The sequence below is a fragment of the Rhinolophus hipposideros genome (genome assembly GCF_964194185.1).
Source record: "Rhinolophus hipposideros genome assembly, chromosome: 14".
Classification (NCBI taxonomy): domain Eukaryota; kingdom Metazoa; phylum Chordata; class Mammalia; order Chiroptera; family Rhinolophidae; genus Rhinolophus; species Rhinolophus hipposideros.
The window spans coordinates 56,973,308-56,993,557 of NC_138060.1; the positions used below are offsets into that span (position 1 = coordinate 56,973,308).

At 44.7% G+C, this 20,250-nt stretch overlaps 1 protein-coding gene across 3 annotated transcripts in view; it reads right to left on the bottom strand.

Annotated features, from left to right (window-relative positions):
- SEC22C (SEC22 homolog C, vesicle trafficking protein) overlaps positions 1-20,250 on the bottom strand; it is a 27,372-nt gene continuing 7,122 nt past the window's right edge. For all 3 annotated transcript variants that reach the window (XM_081071583.1, XM_081071581.1, XM_081071582.1), the window contains 6 exons: positions 16,058-16,266; positions 12,479-12,642; positions 10,313-10,492; positions 7,870-7,988; positions 6,588-6,653; positions 1-4,910 (listed from right to left, as the gene is read on the bottom strand). In XM_081071583.1, the coding sequence (XP_080927709.1) occupies positions 4,710-4,910; positions 6,588-6,653; positions 7,870-7,988; positions 10,313-10,492; positions 12,479-12,642; positions 16,058-16,239 (912 nt within the window). In that variant the 5' untranslated portion in view covers positions 16,240-16,266 and the 3' untranslated portion in view covers positions 1-4,709. The remainder of the gene's footprint in view (positions 4,911-6,587; positions 6,654-7,869; positions 7,989-10,312; positions 10,493-12,478; positions 12,643-16,057; positions 16,267-20,250) is intronic.

A 20,250-nucleotide genomic window follows, 5' to 3' on the forward strand; every position in this document is an offset into this window, starting at 1 on the left:
AATAAGCACCTTAGATTTATTCTCCTCCCACTTCTGAAGCCACCCCATTTAATTTACATATACACAGTATATAAATGGCTAGGCAACACTCCTCACAAACATCAATACAAGTTTAGGCTTTACCACTGTGTGGACATTTGTTAAAACGTACCCATCATTTACTCAAAATAGATCTTTGTTAATACATAAAAACAGTAAGAAGCTTGTATAACACCGACAGCGAGCATTCAAAATGAATACGGGAAATAAATGGTTTTGCCCTGGCAAACTCAGCTCCAATCTGGTCCTCTTAGGAGGAAAGTCCATTAAACAAAATAGAATCCCGGGGGTCATACGAATAACTCGTTAACTACTGCTTCTGGAGCAACCCCCGAATCGTATACGTATAAGGGTTAAAAGAAGGTCATATGTACCAAGCACATATTAGAGGAACAGGATGGATTTACCTTAAATAAAAGGCGCTTGAGGGGAACAGCTCTGCCATCAGTACACACAGCCAGATGTTTCCATATCCGGCCATTCCCAGTTCTACTAACAAGCCATTTTCCACAGGTTCCCTGCCAATGACATTTCCCCAACAACAGAGTTTGACGTCACTGCTCCAAGAAGGGAGAAGCAGAGCTCGGGTTGGAGACTGACCTTGAGGTTTGGTCCCTGGCTCCCTAGGACAGGCCTCCAACAACCAGTACAACTGGCCTCCTGGGTCCGTGAGGACCGAACGCCGGTGGTCCCGAGGGTCTGTGCCCGGAGGCAGGAGGCAGAGAGGCCGCTACCTTTCTGGAGTGAAAGGATGAGGCCGTTTACACTGCAGTAGCGTAAGATGCCCTTTCTTGTAATGGCCAGAAGACGCGGCCGGCGGTGCAGCGTGACGTGACGCACACACAACCTCACATTGAGGGCACGCTCACAGCTTTCCCCCGGCACCTGAACTACACATTCACCCACTATGCCCCCCCACCAGGCTTCTGTCCTCATGCCAGCAGGCCAGGGAGCAGGCTGATGTTGTCACCATTGCCCAGCTGAGGACACTGGGGCCGGCGGGCCGTGACTTGCTCACGGTGGTGCAAAGCAGGTGGTGCGGGGCAGAGTGTAAGAGCCAAGCCAGGCCTCCCGGCCAGCTGAGCAGTGCGCTGCCCCCACCCCCCGCCTCCTCTCTCAAGGACACATCTGCTCTCTCTTCCATCATATGAACACTCCCCGTGCACAGGTGGAGTGTCCCTGTACCTGGGCAGGACTCTGCGTAGGAACAATCGGAAGGTGGGTAATGTCAGAGCGGGGGCACCGCCTGGTCGCCGTAGACACTCCCGTCCTTGCCGGCCCTCCCCTGCGCGGCACTGTGCGAGCAGCAGGGTCTCTGGGGGCCAGCTGTCCCGCATGTTATATGAGCAGCTGACTCCTTCAAGGAACAGTAAATGGCAGTCCCCATGCCAAGAGGCAGCTGCTGTCTTCCAGCAGACAGGGAGCCCCCAGCTCTGCTCCCCACCTGTTCAGGTGCCCCAAACATCCCACCCTGATGGCTGTTGTCTTTGACACTGAGCTGTGCTGACCACCAAAGTGCTACTTCCCCCCGGACCTGCCTGCCAGGTGTGTGCTGAAGCTCCTGGCACAGGGGGTGAGGGCTGGGTCTCAGTGCAACCTGTTCCCTCTCCGAAGCTCCTACCCACACTATTGACACAATTAAAGGTGGCTTTCCCATCCCCCCAGACATTGCAGTGCCAGCCTCTGTCCCCAGGGCTGGAGTGTGGGGGGTAGAGGTGGAAAGAGGCAGGGGAGACCTGGAGAACGGGGACATCTAGGAAAAGAACAGGGAGCTCATGGTGACGTTAATAGAAACGTCCACTGCATGTTTTTATTTCAGCACTCCTGGTGACACTGCTTTTCCACCCCATTTCCCACCCCGTAAGGCCTGACCTAAGGCCTGACAACAGAGTTCACAGGTAACGGGGTGCAAGCCTGGGAAGCAAAGCCAGAGACGACGGTCACATCCCTCCTGCTGCAGGCGGTGGACTTCTAGTACTGAGAGGGACACCACACTAAATATGCTCTGGCTGTCCCCCCCCCCCAGGTCAAAGAACCCCAGAAAGGTCTTTGTCACGTACGGCTAGCCTGGAGACTAGGAAACCCGAGTCTGCGTGTTTCCTTCATAGCTTCCTCGGGGGAGGGGAACCCCGCTCAAGAGCACTGAGATGGGACCTGACACGCTCCAGTGCTCCCGCTCTCGCAGCAGCTGGTACCAGAAGGCACTTTTAAGGTTTTGTTTTCAGCATGATTTTATCTATTCCCAGGTCTAGCCCTGTGAGGTGGGTTGGCAGGGAGCATTTAAGCACTGGGAAAACAAAGGTGCTAGATCAGCAATGAGTCCGTGGTGGGGTGGGGGTAACTACTGTAATGTGGAGCCAGCTTTCTGGCACTGAAGGTGACAGCAGGGGGCCACACACCTCCAGGCCTGGACCAAGTCAACCCTGAGCCTGGGATTCTCCTCAGAAGAAATCTCCAGAACTCCTTTCCTATTCGTATCATTAGTTTCTTCCTTCAGTGAGCTGAGGCCTCTTTCAGCTGGATTTCAGTTAAACACTGTTTATGTGGCTGTTATTTTGTAACGCTTGCCTAGTGCATCTTTCCCCTTTTGTTTACAAAAGTAAATCTCAAACCCCAAGTAGATGGTAAGCGATGGAGATCACATTCAACCAAGTGTGGCTAACATCTCCGCTGGCGCAGACAGCATTCCCCAGGATGGGGTCCTCTTCAAGGATTGTTCTTTACTTCTCGCTGAATGTGGGTCACAAGCTCAGACCTCTAGAGCACCTGGGGTACATAGCTACATGACAACACCAATAGCACATGGGCTCGAAAAGAAAACAATTCATTTGTAAGCTGTTCTTAGCAACTTTTAAAGCTTATTTGTGCTTCTACCATAAAAGGACTTGTCTCTCCCTTTGGCTCCTCATTCTATTTTACCATCTCTTAAAAATTACCTCCCAGAAAGCCTGAACATTCACCTGTTGCGTATACAGAAAACTACGCAGATGCCAAGTCAATAGAGAGACAATTCTGAAGGTTTCCAGCTGAGGATGTTGCCAATAGAACTTTCATATTCAGATATTCTACTTGATTAAAAATAGAAAAGTCTATTATAAGAAAATAAAATCACTGTGGCAACATTTACCCAACAGTTCCCAGTCACATCAACTTGTTTTCCTTAAAGTGATACCAAGGTAGCCCAGTAACAAATACAACACCAGTAATAACCAAGTACAACTGAATTCCCCGAAACAATCTTCTTGCTTCCCTCATATGCTCAAAAACTCTTGAAATCAATGGTTTTCAACTTTTACAAACTATCACACCAGGACTTGTTCATTTTTCAAGACTACATAATTCAACCCCAAGCATTCCATGCAGTTGTGACTGAGGTGTTCGGATTCCAGACTTCTAAAACTTCTAGCTATTCAGATTCCAGAATAATCCAAGGGTAAGCTCTTCAAAATGACCTCCTGAATGGTACCGGACAACCTAGGTTGCAATTTCCAGAGACCTAAGGGATCTGATTCACGTCCACATTTTGGGAAACTATGATTGATCAATATTTTGACAATGAGAGAAAGAAAAGTAACTTTTCAGGGCACAGGGTTAATTATACGCTTATAAAGCTTTAAAAAAGTTAACACCTACTTAACTCTTGTTCATAAAAACTGAGGCCCTTGATATAATTAAGATTGGGAAAGGTGGAGAGGAATGATTAACTCGGGAGGTCTTCTGGCAACAGGCACACAGAGTCACGTATTCATCCTCATTAAAATGACAGGCACTCGGCTGCCACGATGACAGCAGCTTCTCCCACCTGCGTCTGTAAAGTGCCACTGTGTGAGTCCGTGTGACTCAACTACTCCAGTCTATGGCCCAATGCAAGGAATACTGAAATTCTCATTTCTGCTCATGCTTATAACTTTGTGATCCAATAGAATTGGTCACTCAATTTTTTAAATATTCAGATATACCCTGAAAATAAGTACAAAACATTTCTGTACCCATAGAGTCCCACTACCGCAAAAGCTTACATATAAATTAAATAAATTCAGCTTTCTTAGCCATTTTCTCAGCCTAAGTCTGTCCTTACCCTAAATGAAGATAAGTTCAATTCATATCCAAAATATATTTAAATATTCTAAAGGTATCATATTGAGCCTAAGTTATCAAAAAATGTAAACAAAATTTATCTGTCTTATATTTATGAACCATATTTTGAAGTTTTCAATTCACCCTGTACTGACCCTCTAAAAAAGCAAACCAAGTCACATTTCTACTGAAAAGCTGATATGGATTTCAAAGTGGTTCCAGACAACTGCCAATTACTAAAACTAGTATTATTGAATCTAGTGGTTTATTGCATCATTTAATTTAAAAGACCAAAATAATTCTGATCTGCCAATCATGCCTTTCTGAATGAGCCCCCATCGTCTGTCATCCTCAGTAAACGTGCCAAACTGGAGATCCGGCGGTAACGCTCAGTACAAAACAGGGCCCGGGTATCAAGTGACCTTATACCCTCATCCGCACCTGTTCAAAGTCCCTAAGTCTCGCTTTCGGTCCGGTTTGGTCGAAATGAACTTCAAGCATGGAAACCTGAGGTGAAGTCGAGAAGCCAAAAGGGAAACACAGATGACCGTCACAAGAAGATCCAAGGATCCATTCCTTGCACAAAGTCACCCTCACACTCCACAGTCAGACTGCTTCTCCTGAAGCTGCCGCGTCAGTATCTGATGTGAAGACAGAAAAGCCACGCCTACGTGGAAAAGGATCTGCCAGAGGTTCCTCAGCCCATGCAGGTACACGTTGCCCAGGCAAATGAAGAGAAGCATCAGCACCACCTTTGTCGTCCTGGCTGGACTGTAGAACAGGTACAGGTAACACTGAAATGACACCAGAAAGGGAAGTCCCATCAGAGGTAGCCAATGGCCGCCAGGGCAGATGCAAGATTCACTTCTCACACCTGCTGTGCCCAGCGTCATTCCATGCACATCAGCACACGGAATTAAATGCCGCTTGGACTCGCTGGTTAAGTTGCTCTTAGTCACTGGATGAAAGTGGAGATTTGGGAGAGAGGAGAGTGAAATAGATGTCACGGGAGAAATGAGAACATGGCACTTTTGAAAGAAGTTTAGGAAATACAGACAGAAATGCCCCGGCTGCAGGCTGCAGAGAAAGAAGAGATGCAGGTAAGGGGCAGAAAGCCAGGCCGGGACACCCTAACAAGACTGACTGGCCTCCAAATGGAGTCTTCCTTCAGGGGGTCATGACAGGTGAGAAAGCCAGTGAGAGAAGCTGTGCTTTTACTATTTTAGTGTTTCAGAGTTACAACAGCATAGGGGACCACTGGTCCTTAGACACCTCCCTTCTCGTGTCTTCAAAAGCATCTCGGAGACAGAGACAGGGAAAGGTCTCACAGTGGGGAGAGTCACTGATATTTTGTGCGAGGCTCTCACACAGAAAAGAGGCCATTCTTGTTCTGCAAAAGGTAGAAACACCTTTTTGATACAATGTTTAAAAAATCAAAAAGCACATTCTCAAAATACAGAGCAATCCAACAAAGGCTCAGCTATAGTGCTGGGGAGAGAGTTCCCCATCAAAAGAGCTATCCCAGTAAGAAAGCACTTGAGGGAATGCAGGTGGAACTGGGAGGTCCCCTGCAGCCCTGAAATGTAGCTCTAGGAAACTTCCACTGGCAACACCCAAGGTTTCGGGAGACTTGTTCCTAAAAAATGAGCACATTTTTTCTTCAATCTTGGCTTGAAAATTTCTTTTTGCACAATCATGTAATTCTTAAAAACAGACCATTCTGAAATGTATGTGGAAGGGAGAGAATGTGCTTTGAGAACAGAAATTTTAATTAAGAATTAATTACACATGCAGAGAAAGTACAAACATCCTAGCCCATGTGGAAGGCGAGGAAAGAGAATCAGTTAGGCTTTGGCTAGAGTTAACTCTGTCTATAGAGGATTCAAAAGCTCCTTTTTACTCTACCCCTTACGTCTGCAGCTTGCTTTACAATAATTAAATAATAATCAAAGCCCTCTAGCTACTGTTATAATTTTTGTTTCATTTCCTAAGGACAGATTTGAGTCAGATGGTATTACTACTAAAAACAATTCTTGACCTAATCCTGTGTTTAAAAAACACATGTACACAGATGTGACTGCTGCAGAGGGACTTTCCTGTACTTGGATTGCCCAACGCTAAGCACGAGGCAAGACCCTGCCTCACGAGAGTCAGGTCCAACCCAATCCCCACTGCAAACCACCCGTCCCTTCTGGGGAGTCAAGTCCCAATTCCTGGTTTCTGTTCTGCCACTGTCAAAGGCACTGCAGCCTAGGGCTGGCGGCTTTCCCTTTCTGAGTCCCAGAAATGAGAGGACTGGGCAGGACGGGCCTAGGGTCCTTCCACTAAGGGCTTGGCACTGTGCACAATCTGAATCAAGGTCTTTGGTGGCACAAAACCAGGATCTAGAAACTTGTTGCTGGTTCTAACCAAAGAATGAAAAAAGGCCACGGGTTTCATCCACTCACCAAAATGTCAACGTTTTCACGTACCTGGAAAATGCAGGCTACAAAAGGAATAAGAAAAGCCAGAATATTTCCAATTTCCTCATGGGCAACCTAAAACGATATGAGGAACAGAAGAAAGAGAATATTTAGATGAAACGCTATGACACGCCTCATCTGAGGCACTTTACGCCTCATTTAGTCTGGTATGGTGGACAGTACAACATCCCCGGCTGGGTGAGACACAAGTCACTGTTTATATAGCAGAACAGGGGTTGACATGAAATTACTTTCAATGCCCAGATCCACCAGGCACCCTCCTGTCCCCACGCATCTGTGCTGAGCCCTCAACCTGGAATGCCCTCACAACCCAGCTACCTCTCGAAATCCTACACATTGGTCAATACTAAGCTTTCCCCAATTCCTCCCACCCCAGGTACTGTCACCTCCTTAATGATGCCACCACACTCTGCCTTGTGCCCCCAAGGCAGGGACTATGTCTTAAGGTCTTGTTGGCCAGGCACGTGGTACAGACACTTGGTAAGTACTGGGTTATGAGTAATCGTAAACAACATGAGTAGGAGCCACACCACACACTGACCAAAGAAGGGATGTGGTAACAAGCAGTCACCGTCTTGTAGCCCCAGCCACTGCTGCTCTCCTCCAACAGGTCCACCTACACTAGTTGCCTGAGCTTCAGGACCAGGCACGCTGCAGATCAGTCACCACGTACCTGGGCGTGAGCATTACGGCTGTCTTTAAAAGTAATATCTATCCGTTTATGCTCATGATGGTTCTGTATTTTTTTAAAGTGATTGAAATACTTCAAAATTAAAAAAACAACAACAATATTTAAAAAGCATTGAAATAGAAAGATGCTTTGAGAGGAGCAGGCTGGAAAATCAGTTTTTGACAAAGACACAGGGAAGATGGAATCTATCTGCATAATACAAATCAGACTATCAGGCAACTTTTCCCAGGGAAACAAGAGCCTGAACCTGAAAGCCTGCAATCCAGCTTGTGCTCTGGGTGAATAACCCAGCGCCTGCAGTGACTCCTGGCGGCCGCAGGGCCTCGGGGTAGCCAGATGTCCATGTAGCAATTGTCCATTTCTCACCAATATCCCAGCGGACCCCTTTGGCTTCTTAGGAAAATAGATACAAAAGAGAAAGTTTCCTATTTGTTCAACTGACTATGAAGAATAAAGTGAGAACTACACATTTTCTTTGGATTTGAAGACCTTCGCGCATAATAATGTCAGAATAAAATGTGTCCCCAGCGGTTGCTTCCGCCATGTGTCCTTCAATATAAACTGTAAAGAAGATGTTACCTGTAAAGAATGTTCTGCGAGGTGGATTCCACGAATGAGATTCAGAGCAGCACACATGATATTGAGAATAAGGGACAGGACACCCAGGGCTGTCACTGGTTCCATTCGGAAATTGGGAGCTTCACAATAAAAAATAATAATAAGTATTCAGTGAAAATAATGTCTATATGAAAGAAAAATTAACTAGACCTCCACTAATGATAGGTTATGCTAAACACACAAACATATTGATTTAAAAAGCAGCTGTAGTTAGAGAGTGAAAAGGCAAGACATGAAGGAAAGAATGGATCTGGGAATTTGAGGTGAGTTCCTTCCAAGAAGCAGCCCTTTTCTCAGCAAGCACAGGTTTTTCAAATGTTCAATTTCCTTTCCATTTAAGCAGTGATTGTCAGCCAGCGGCAATATGACCCCTCAATGGACATGTGGCAATGTCTGGAGACACTTCGGTTTGTCACAAGTAGGGCCAGGGTGCTACTGGCATCTATCGGGCAGTGGCCATGAATGCTTCTAAACATCCTGCAGTACACAAGGCAGCCTCCACAATGGAGAATTATCCAGTACAAAATGTCAATAGGGTTGAGAAATCCCGGTTTAAAGAAATTTATGGCTACATTTGTAAATTAGCTGTCCATTACTTCAACCCTCAGCTTGTAAAATGCTCCACTCTTTTTCCAACAAGGACAATACGTAATGTCATGGGTGCTCCTAGAGCAATTCACAGCAAATGTAATTTTTAAAATTCTAAAATTATTGGGACGAGGAGGGAAACATTGATTATTTAAGCTACAAGCTATTTCTGGAACTCTAATCAGAACAAATGATCCTTCTCTATTTAAAGATAACAATTAAAGATAATTCATTCTGGTTCACACAATTAAATGGTATCTCACCCATTTTCTCGCTATGCTCTTTTTGAGTCATTCTTTCTTGTCCTTACATTTCACACACACACACACACACACACACACACACACACACACACACACACATCCAGCTGCAACCGGACAGACGCCTACTGTTAGTGTGTTAGTTTCCACGGAGCAATTCAAAGTTCCTGTTAGAACAGAATGTGCTACCTGAAAGATTCTAGCCTCAGGACAATAGCGTGGGTCAAACCACAGTAAAATGTCCTAGAAAGATAGGCAAGTTGACACTTTCTGGATTTGCTCCTCTTGTCTAAGTGGTTAAAAAACAAAACATACATTACAAAGTTACCGTGTCTTCAGATATGGAAAAGGAGACGCTTGGGGTTCACCTACCAAGTCTTCCTTCCACAAAAGTCAAGTTCATTCCTGACAAATTACAGCAACTTACTGATTGGCATAAAAGCCAATCCAGGAATTTATTGGTTGAAACAAATTAACTCAAAACACAAAGATAAGCCAAAAACATGTACATTTTTAAAACACCACTCTTAAAATGCAAGCATTGAGTTTAGTATAAAATAGTTAAAATAATTAGATTGTTAGAGTACAGACGGGTCTATCTTTCAGAGCAGAATTCAGCTCTATACCATTACAAAATTCTTACAATGTAAATCTCCATTTTAATTAAAAATTGGTTTAATTGTACATAATAGTAAACAAGGAATGCCAAAAATCATGCTTGTTATATGCTAGGCATTGAGTGGCTAAGGCCAGATTAAGTCACAGAATGCGAGGGCACTGTGATCAAATTCATTACCACCTCATTCTTCAGATAAGGATTTGGAAATCCATAGGGATAGAGGGATGTCCCCAGGTGTCACAGAGAACCTGACAGAGGGTGCACCGGCAGCCCTGGCGCTGGTCCCTGCCCTCATATCCCCACAGCCCTCCCCCCTCCATCAAGGAGGGCTGGGTCTCTCAGTGGAGATTCACAAAGTTTCACTAAGTAATGCGGTAAGATAAGGCTTCATTGTCAAAGGAAAAAAGATAGAGGATGGTAGATAGACTAAATGACAGATAAATGATAGATAGATAAATGATAGATAAATGATTGACAGATAAATGATTGACAGATAAATAATAGATAAATGATAGATAAGAGAGAGAGAGAGAGATAGATAGATAGATAGATAGATAGATAGATAGATAGATAGATAGATAGAATAGATAGATAGATAGAATGTACAGATCTGTATAAGTGACATACAGCCTGAGAATGAACCGCCTATACAACACTTAAACCTGTAGACTTCGTCCTGGTTAAGAAAACAACCTGCCAAGTCACTCTTCTCCTGAATTCTGTCAGAAGAGTCACCTTCCCTCAGGTCAACTCAGTATCATAGTGGTCAAGTTTTCTATAACAGCCACCTGGAAACATGACCAGTCCATATTTTCCCCACATATTTTATACACCCCCCCCAAAACAACCACCTTCCTAGTAAAAGAAATCCATGTCCCTTTGCAATATACAATATCCCCTCATCTTCATCAACATCAGAGCACAGCAGGCCACTCACCAGGCTCCAAGTGCATCTGTGTGTGACCGTTCATCACCCCGTTTGCCACGTCTGTGTCTTCCAGAGTGAGAACCGTGGGAGGCTGGAACTCGAGCTCCTCCTGAATTTTTTCTAAGCTGCTCTCCACCTGAGTGGAAGTTACGTAGTTAAAATGCCACTTCACTTTCTGAATGATGCTATCTGCAAAAAGAGAGCAACCCAAGTTGAGCAGTTTCTTCACAATGGATGTTGTAAGACAATATGTACAAAGTGAAGTTTCTATTTCTAAGCACGCTGATGTCAGCCAGATTCTCGAGAGCGTCAAGCTGTGCATAAGGTCAAATGATTACAACCTGTCGTTACTAGCCTCATCGATCTCTCCAAAGCAGAATACTTAAAATATGATAGTCTGTCCAGAGAGAAGGAGATAACACCTTCCAGAACCCCAGTGACGAGGGAGTTAGGGGATAAGGGCTTGATTCTTAGCTCAGCCACTTGTGATAGTATAATCCCGGGCAAGTCACAGAACACTTTTATGCCTAAAAAATGGGGACAGTTATTCTTGACCTGTTTATCTCAAGAAAAGGCATGTGAGAAAAAAAATCACAAATGAACGTGAGTGTGTTGTGCAAACTAGGATTATGTACTTGAAAGGTGCTGGTTTTAATTCTTTTATGTACGTTAGTATGAATCCATTGCCAAGTTTTAATAAGTATTTGACATGAAGTTTCACACACGTGGGCAAAGCAAAAATCATATAATTCTAGTAGCAGTGTACTTTTACTCACAGTCTACTCTTAATCAATAATGAGGAAACAGGCTGCTGGGGGAGGGTCTCCTGTAAGGTCAAGCGCCCCGCTTTAGAAGGAAGGCACATGACCGACGAGGAGAGAAGAACACAGGTCCACCAGTTACAAATCCAATGACAGCCACGGGACGCTGCAGCTGGGACCTGTCTGGGGATAGCTCGCCCTTCACAGGAGGAAGGGGGGCTGAGAGCAGCAGTTTGACTGGGGCCCTACTCTCGGTCTAGGTCACAGATCTACCAGGCTGGGACCTGCGTACCAGGGAGTTGCCCAGCACCTTCGGGTGACACCAAAAGTGGGTGCTGGCCCCATACTCCCTGAGGAGCTGGCCAGTCGACCACACGAGGGACCGGGAGGGACCAGGAGGGCTATGGCAATAGTTGCCGGAAAGCATAAGCAGCAGGCAACACTTCCCGGAGCTGGCCCTGCACCTGACCCTTGGTACCAAATGCTGCCAGCAGCTGGTTCAGAAGCAGCACAGGGACAGCGGTTGTTTACAAAGAGCCCACAGAATGCCCTCCAAGTTCACCTGTACTCCCGTTCTCCCAAGACCTCCAAATGAGTTGGATCACACCTGAGAAAGACAGTGTCTCCCCTCGAATGACCGTGCTGGGTCCCAAAGCCCAAGCCTGTCTCTGTGAGGCCGCTCTGGCAGCTCTAGAAGAGCAGTGTCCTTCCTCTTCCAGAGCAGAGCTTCTCACACCTCTCAGGGAAGGGCCAGTTTCTTCTTATTTCTAAACTCCTGCAGACTGATACTTTGATAAAACACAATACGAAAAATACTGCAGGGATGTCAACTGACTGTAAGAATTTCTAAACACTTATTCTCACTTTCTGTCCTGACCTCATGATGGAAGAACAAGGCCACATACCATCCTTTGAGGAGTACAGCTCTAGAGCAGGGGTTGGCAAATTTTTTTTTTCTTTCTTTCAAAATTTTCTTAAAGGGCCAGGTAGTCAATGTTTCAGGCTTATGGGCCCCAAATGGTCTCCGTCACAACTACTTAACTCTGCTGGGCAAAAGCAGCCACAGGCAACACGCAGAAGAATGAACAAGGCTGTGCTCCCCTCTATTTACAAAGACAGGTACTGGCCGTGGGCCACAGTTTGCTGATCCCTGCTCCAGAGGTAACCTATACAGTTTTCACCATTGCTCCACTCTGTTCCCAGGCCCTGGAGAGATGACAAGCCAGAGTATTAAACCTTGACGCTTTCCAGGCCACTTCCGTCACTGTGAAATCTCATGATACAAGGCTGTTCTCCAGTGACATGTTATTGCGCCTCCGATGATTTTCCCTGATGGTCAAAGCCAGATTTAAACTATAATTCTACACATGCAATGCCATAAGAGAGGACCGTAAATACAAAGAGGGTTACAAACCAAACTCGAGAAAGGCGTATGGCCTGGAGGCTAGGCCTATGCAGGTGGTGTCGTAGGAAGTTGTGAATTCCCACCACAGGGTCTCCAGGAAGCAGAAGGCCATGGCTGCTGGACACTGGCGGGAGCAGATAGCCATGCAGGCCACATCCCCCGAAGAAGAGAAGCTGAAACAAAAGGGCGACAGCTACATTACCAGGGAACAGACCTATGGATTCCCATCCACACACAACCTTGCCTCACTCAACGCTGGAACTGCTTGGCTTTGAACAGTCTTGGAGCTGTTTGCTGCATGTATATTGTCTGTGCAGCGAGAGCTCCCTGGGACTGTGCCTTTCTTGTACCTCCTCTAACGTGTAAAGTGGCCTTTGCCAGTGACGGTGTCTGATCTATCACTCATATTTACTCAGGCAGGAGCGTCACGTTCCCTTAGGGAGAAGCAGCCTCAGACAACTCTGTATCTCAAGGAAAATGTTTTCCTCTTTAATCTACGCCAGTAGATTTTCTAACGTTAAATCATCCTGGCGTCCTGAAGTAAAACCTTTTTGTGGTTGTGCGTTTCTGCATATTCATACACAGACAACTGCTGTATTTAGTTTGCTAACGTTTTATTTCACACTTTTGTGTCTATACAAAGTAAGACTGGCCTATATTTTTCCTGTCTTCATCTAGTTGTGGCAGTAAGGTTATTCTGATCTCATAAAATAAATGCAGGGCTTTCCTTCCTTTTCTATTCCTTTTCAGACTGTCACGCTATCGTTTCAAGTCCCAGGGACTCGAATTCTATCTGAGGTGCTTCCTGACTCCCACTCATTGTGGAATATCTCCTGTCGTGTTGTGTCATTTCTGCTGAGCACACATCGCTGTCGAGCCGTTCCTCCTGTAAGAATCCCTCGATGCCTGAGAGGCGACACACTTCTCCCAGCAGGGTTCTGCCTGCGGCTTGGCCAGCTGCTCCAGGACTGTCATCAGTCCGGAACCAATACTGAACTTGAACTTTGGCTTGGGCGTTCTGTGAGTGTGGGGAGTATCAAGTATAACCTCAAACGCCAATCCTGCACAAGGCAGAGGAGCAGGGTTTCAATTTCATAGGTGAGACTTTTCCTTCCCATCCAAAACCAAGTAGAGACACGTTAGCCCTGTATCAGTGGGCAGACTCTTTCTCATCCATCATTCCGCTAGAGTTGTAGCCTGACAAGAACCCTTCCTTTATGCATGGGTCTTCCTCCAACACCTCACCCTACAAAAGCCCAAAGGCCTCTCCTTTCATGGGTGCTGAAACTCAAGCCCTGCGTTTACTATGATTGGTTACCAGGAGCCTTAGCGTCAACTCACACACTTACCACCTTAATAGTCTATTTCCCCTTCATTTCTGGCACCTTGAGATTTCTTTATTTCAAGCTCAGCTACACATTTAAAAGAATTTTTTGTACATATCTACCCACATTTCTGGGTGTTTCCGCCAGGAGGGTTTTTGATTATATTGATCTACCATCTTTTTGTAATTGGAAGTCTCTATATAAACATTTTCAATTGTTAAAAAAAAGGATTACCTCCTCCTTATACAAGAAATTTTATAGAAGGGCCCAAGTCTCTCTAGGATGGAAGTGTTTCTATGTGAAAGAGGACCCCTATTTGTGGGCTGAATTTCGTCCCCCCCAAATGATATGTTGAAGTCCCAACTCCCAGTACCAGTGACTATGACATTATTTGGAAATAGTCTTTGCAGATGTAATCAAAATAAAATGAGGTTATAATGGATTAAGGTGGGACTTCATCCAATGACTGGTGTGAAATTTGGTCACAGAGACAGAAGGATTAGAAGCCCACGTAACCCAGGAGGCGGAGTTTGGAGCAAGGCTTCCATAAGACCTGGAATCATAAGGACAGTGGGAAACCACCAGGAGGCAGCAGAGCGGCATGGAAAGATTCTTCCAGAGCCTCAGAGAGCACGACCCTGTTGACACCCTCATCTCAGATTTCTGGCCTCCAGAACTGTGACAGAATACATTTCTGTTGTTTTAAGGCAGTTTATGGTAATTTGTTATGGCAGCCCTAGGAAAATAATTCAACTCTCAACTATCAAGTAAGCTACGGTGCTGTTCACCTATAAGGGGGGGAAAAGCCTGTTTCCTCTGTGAAAATAATGGTGACTATTTCATTCAACATACAAATGAGTAGAACATTTTAATTCCACTTATCAAAAAACGGAAGTACCCAGAAATTCATTCGAAGTCATAGACTTTCTTTTCTCCTTAACAGAGAAAAGGCTTCCTATTTGAGGTCCAGTGCAAAGTTCCCATAGAATGTTAGCTAATCACAGCTAATGAGGAAGGTGGTTTCAGGCCCCCAGAGAAAGGAGTCGCAGACACGGGCAGATGCAGTTCAGTTTTTGCTCCTGAGCACCCACAGCCCACACCACAGGGTGACAGCTGCATGTACCTGCCATCTGGCACCCTCTTCAGGCCGTGTCCCTATTCGCCTAACACTACCACCGAGCCCAGAGTCAGGCCTGGACTTTTCCTTTCGCTTTTCTGATTCTAAGACTGAATTCCCCGAAAAAGACCCCACCTTATCAGGTCAACTAAAAATATACTATTCAAGGGGAGCAAAAGGGACTTGGTAAGTGAAAGCCTAAATACTGGAAAACAATGATGTAAAATCTACAGCAAGCTATTTTGGTATTTCAAAACCTGCCTTGTGCCTGATCCCTCCATAGAAGGGCTTTTTGCTCTAAGCCCTAGAATAAGAAATGATGAACCGTGAAGGACAGACCTTGGTGCCTGGTTGCCTGCATTCAAATCCAGACTCTCCCACTGACTAACTATAACCTTGGGTAAGTCATTTAACCTCCGTTTCCTCCTCTGTACAGTAGGTATAATACTACTGACTACCTCATACACCTCGGACAGCACAGAATAGTGCCCGGCACACAGAAAACAAGAATAGTTGCCATTATTATTTGTGAATATTGTAACCACTTGACTCCCACTTTCACTGGAGCATTTTCCCCATGGTATTATATAGAGTTATATATTTCTCTTGTTCCCTCCTTAGACTTTAAATTTCTTGAGAAGAGGGACCTACGTGTGCTCATTTTTTACTGCCCTGCTCCTGTCACATCACAACATTTTTTTAATTAAAAACATTTTTTTAAAGTGAAAAAATTTTAAAAAGCTCAACCTGAAGGCAATAACTGTAAGTCAAGTCTTTTTTCTTATTTTTCCTGGCTTTCTCACTCTCGTCCTTTTCCTTCCACACCATTTAAATTTGGTATCTCTCCCCTCCTCACCTTTTTTCCACCCGTACATCTAGTGCAGAAAAAACTACCAAACTAAAGGCATGAAAACTGGTTGAACCCGGCCTCCCAATGCTCACGGACACCCCACTAACAAATGCAAGAGCCCGAGCAGCAATGCTTGGGGCCCCTTTGACTACTGTAAACACACGTCACCTCAGACCGCTGGCTGACCTTCGATCTGCTTTTAGCACACAATGGGATCAGCATAACGTTACCTTACCATGTGGTAAAAATCACCCTACTCTCGCTGATGTTCTGGAAAAGTGAACAGGCTTCCTTACTGTATATTGAAGTCCCCTCCTTGTGCGGATCCGCGACCCGGATACTGGGCCAGTCGCAAGGCTAAAGTCTTGAGCCGTCTCCTGCATTCCAGAAAATCTTGGGTGTGGTAAAAATCAGTGGAGGCCGAGAGGGGCAGTCCATCCCTCACCCTTACCACACAGGCAAAAAGGATCATGGACATGGTCCGCAAGAGAAGTCATGAGGACACCTGAAGGAAGCAAGGTCACCTTGTTACTGAGGGCCAGATGATGGTGCCAGAGATGCCCTGCCCGCGAAATGTGCACTCTGGGGTGTTTCATCCTCCCTTCCATTAAATTGCAAACGTTGCTTTTATTATTATTTCCCTGCCCTCTACGGCTATGTCACTCCCAACGTTCCTCCCTTCGTTATCCTGTCTCTTCTTTACCTGCAATCTTCCTTTACCTTCTCCCTAATGAATCTCTCCTTCTCCAAAATTAAACCAACCAGGATGAGGGAGAAAGGAATAGAGAAGCAAAGAAGCAGGACCAGAAGGGCTCAGGAGCAATGGCAAGGACAGTGGGTAGCAGGACACAGGTAGCAAGATAGCCCCAAAGGGACAGGAAGCGCTTCACACTGAAGCAGCAGGGATGGGTCCAGTGACCTGTGCATTTCAGGTCACTCAGGAAGGTCGGGGCTGAGCAGTTCACCCGCCATGTCCTGCAGTGGAGGGATTCTAAGTATCTAACCTAAAGCAGGTAGCAAGGAGAACAGAAGGCAAAAATGGAACTGAGAGAGTATACAGTATGCCCCCCTGAATTTTTGATCCAGAGCCAGTCTTCAAAATGCTGACTGAGCTCCTACAGATGGCTAAGGAAGTCATTTACCAAATTATACTACAGTAAGACACTAAATGTTCGGCCTTGATGTGAGCACCATTGAGAAACAAAAGGAAACAGATTCTGAGCCTTTATGGTACCTTTGGCAAATGAGAACAAGGTGCTCCCGGGGGTAAAAACTGCCTGGACCCATTCTGCTGGCAGCGCCTGGCTGGGTTTTAGTTCCCCTCTGTTAACCCCCCAAATGCTTGCACAGGGCATGACGTGCACATCTGCACGTAGTAGCCTGCAACCTGGGATGAGTGAGGTGGCCATTCTAACTTTATTGGGTCTTTCCATACCCTACACCTACACATCCCGTTTCTCAGATCCCTTTTGTCAGTTCTTCTGCTTGATAGGACATTAATAGGTGTGTACACTTGTGGATTTTTCTTCCAAAAACCTCTAGGGGTATAACCTTATTAGGCATCTCAGTTCCTGTGTGCAGTAGAAAAGGGGAGCCCCCAGGATACACACTACTCTCGTCCCCTCTGGGCCTCTGTGCATTCTTTGCCTGTATCTGCCACCCTTCCGATCTCCCCATATCCAAATCCACATCGAGGCCCGTCTCCAATCTGCCCTTTCCACAAGACCTTCCTGGGCCCGCCCAGCTGGAAGTACTTCTCCCTCCTCTAAATTCCCAGAAAATCTATGTCTTTGTTCTCTATTTTACTGATGTATCATTTCCAATACCTAAATGTACCTTCTAAGAATAAAGACCATATCCTGAATGGATGAATGAATGATTATTCCCATTTTACACATGGAGAAATTGCAGTGGTAAAAAAAAGAAAAAAACACAGAGAAGGCAAAAAGCAAACTTAATTAGTCCAAATGAATTAGCCAACAGACCCTACACAGTCCTTTTCTCCCATTTCCCCCAAACTTTCCATTGAAGAGTTCAAGTGTGAAAGCCCCAGGAAAGCTACAACTACGTACCCTTGGCAGAACCAGGCCAACTGCCAGAAGATTTGTACAGCTAGGCAAATACAGCTGTGTACAGCTGTGGGCTGCTTGAGCAATGCTGAGACCTCTAGCACCACAAAGGACATCGGGGGAGGGATACATGGAGGTTAATAACATTATATTCGATACTTTCATGAATGTTTGAAGTATTTAATTTAGAAAAAAATGTTTTTAAGAGTTACAGGGCATAAAGCCCTGACAGACAGAAGGGAAGACTACAAGGTCAACTTGAGACCAGAGCTTAGGGTCTAACCAAGAACTTCAACTTGCTTGCTACCTTGAGAACAGTGTTATATCAGCTATAGCCATTGTGCCATGCAGGTAGAGAAGTGTTTAAGAACTCTTATAATAAAGAGGTTTCTAAGAACAGTACTTGTTATCAAAAAAAAAAAAAAAAAGATAATAAGTCAATGAATACCAAGAGTCACAGGACAGAAACACTCCCAAGGCAAAAGAGATAATTTTTGGAGGCGGAGTCAATTGTATGTCCTTCTACGGGAAAGCAGCATACATTTATTCCAACTGCCAACCCTAAAACATCCTCTCTAGTGCCGTCTTCATGGAGCATGTACTATGTGCCAGGTATCATGTTAAACCAATAAAAAGGAAAACAGTGACCGTTCCAAGAGATAATAATCAAGAGAACCAGTTCTACCACTCTTTAGAGGACCCAAAAGGTCCATCCAGGCTCTACTTCATCCATTGTATCCTCTAGGTCAGGCGTGTCCAAACTGCGGCCCACGGGCCAACTGCGGCCCGCAATCCATTGTTAATTGGCCCGCAGCAAATTCCAAAAATATATTTATTTAGTTTACTTAAATTAACCAGGTGAGACAATACGTACTTCACCTCGAGTGAGTGGCCCTGCTGTTTGTGTATTTTACCGCATATGGCCCTTGGTGAAAAACATTGAAAAAAGTTTGGACACCCCTGCTCTAGGTGATTGAACCTGTTTCTCCTCCAACAACAGCATTCAAGATAAATAAAAACTGTATTTCAGGTCTATCGAGTTACTAGTACTGCAAACTAGAGAAACCCACATCCATTTTTCAATATTTTAAAAGATGTACGATGCTTATATGAAGGTGACAGTATGATGTCGACTGCTACTTGTGTTTCTGTGTATGTGGGAGGATGTCCATGCACAGGAAGGTAGCTGCCTGAGGGGTGGAGGTGTTTCACATGCTGCTGTGAGTCTAGAACAGAATCAACACTTTTCCTTTGTGAAAATGCACTTTGTATTCCTAAAGATGGGGGGCGGGGGGAATAATACAAATAGGGAGAGGCTCACGGCTCACCTTTGTGTTTTCCACACTGCCTGGTAAGAGCTTTGCACACTGTAGGCATTTGATGTTTGTGAATCCAGGTTATGAGCTATCATGAGACAGTCTGTACTTGAAGAAGAGATCTGACCACTGCTCAAAAAAGAATGAACGGGGTACTTCTGCTTCTGGAAAGGTGGAGTTCAAGTACTGTTTTCTACTCCCAATAAATACAACTAAAACTCATAGACCTTATATATAAAACAAACATAAGAAGATTCTGAGAGGTGGAGAGAAGAAGGCAGACTGGCAAGGGACCCTGGGACCTGAGGAATGACAGCGCTGTGAGTTTACTCCATTTTCTTTTTGACTCAAATATTCCAGTCTAGATGCTGGAGGAAAGTTTGAAAGAGGGTGGGACTGCAAAAGTGTTCAAAGGAATAATGTCTGAAAACCTCCCAATCTTGGCAAAAGACATAAGCCAACAGATTCAAAAAGCACAATAAGTTCCAGAAAGGATAAATCCAAAGGAATCCACTCCAAAACACAGTCAAACATAAGAAAATTAAAGGCAGTAAGAATCTTGAAAGAACCAAGAAACAACACCTTACCTTTGCAGGGGGAAACAATTCAAATAACAGCAAACTCACAGAAATCACAGAAGCCAAAAGGAAGTACATTTTTCAAGTGCTAAAAGAAAAATGCCAAGCCAGAATTCTGTATTTTCAACAAAATATCTTTCAAAAGTGAAGAGAAAATTAAAACATACTCAGATAAGGAAACACTAAAAGAATTTATTGCTAACACACCTGCTCCAAGATAATGGCTAAAGAAAGTTCTCTAAACAGAAAGAAAATGATTAAAAAAAAAAAAAAGGAATCTTGGAACATCAAGGAACATCAAGAAGGAAGAAACAACAGAAAGAGTAAAACCATGAAAAAATACAATAGATTACTACCCTTCTCGTGAGTTTTCTAAATTATGTTTGATGATTGAAGCAATAATTATAACATGTCTAATGTTGTTCTCAATATACTCGGATATACAGGAAGTATTTAAGACAATTATAAGTGAGGAAAAGTACAAAGATGTAAAGAGAGCTTAAGTTTCTACGCGTCACTTGAAATG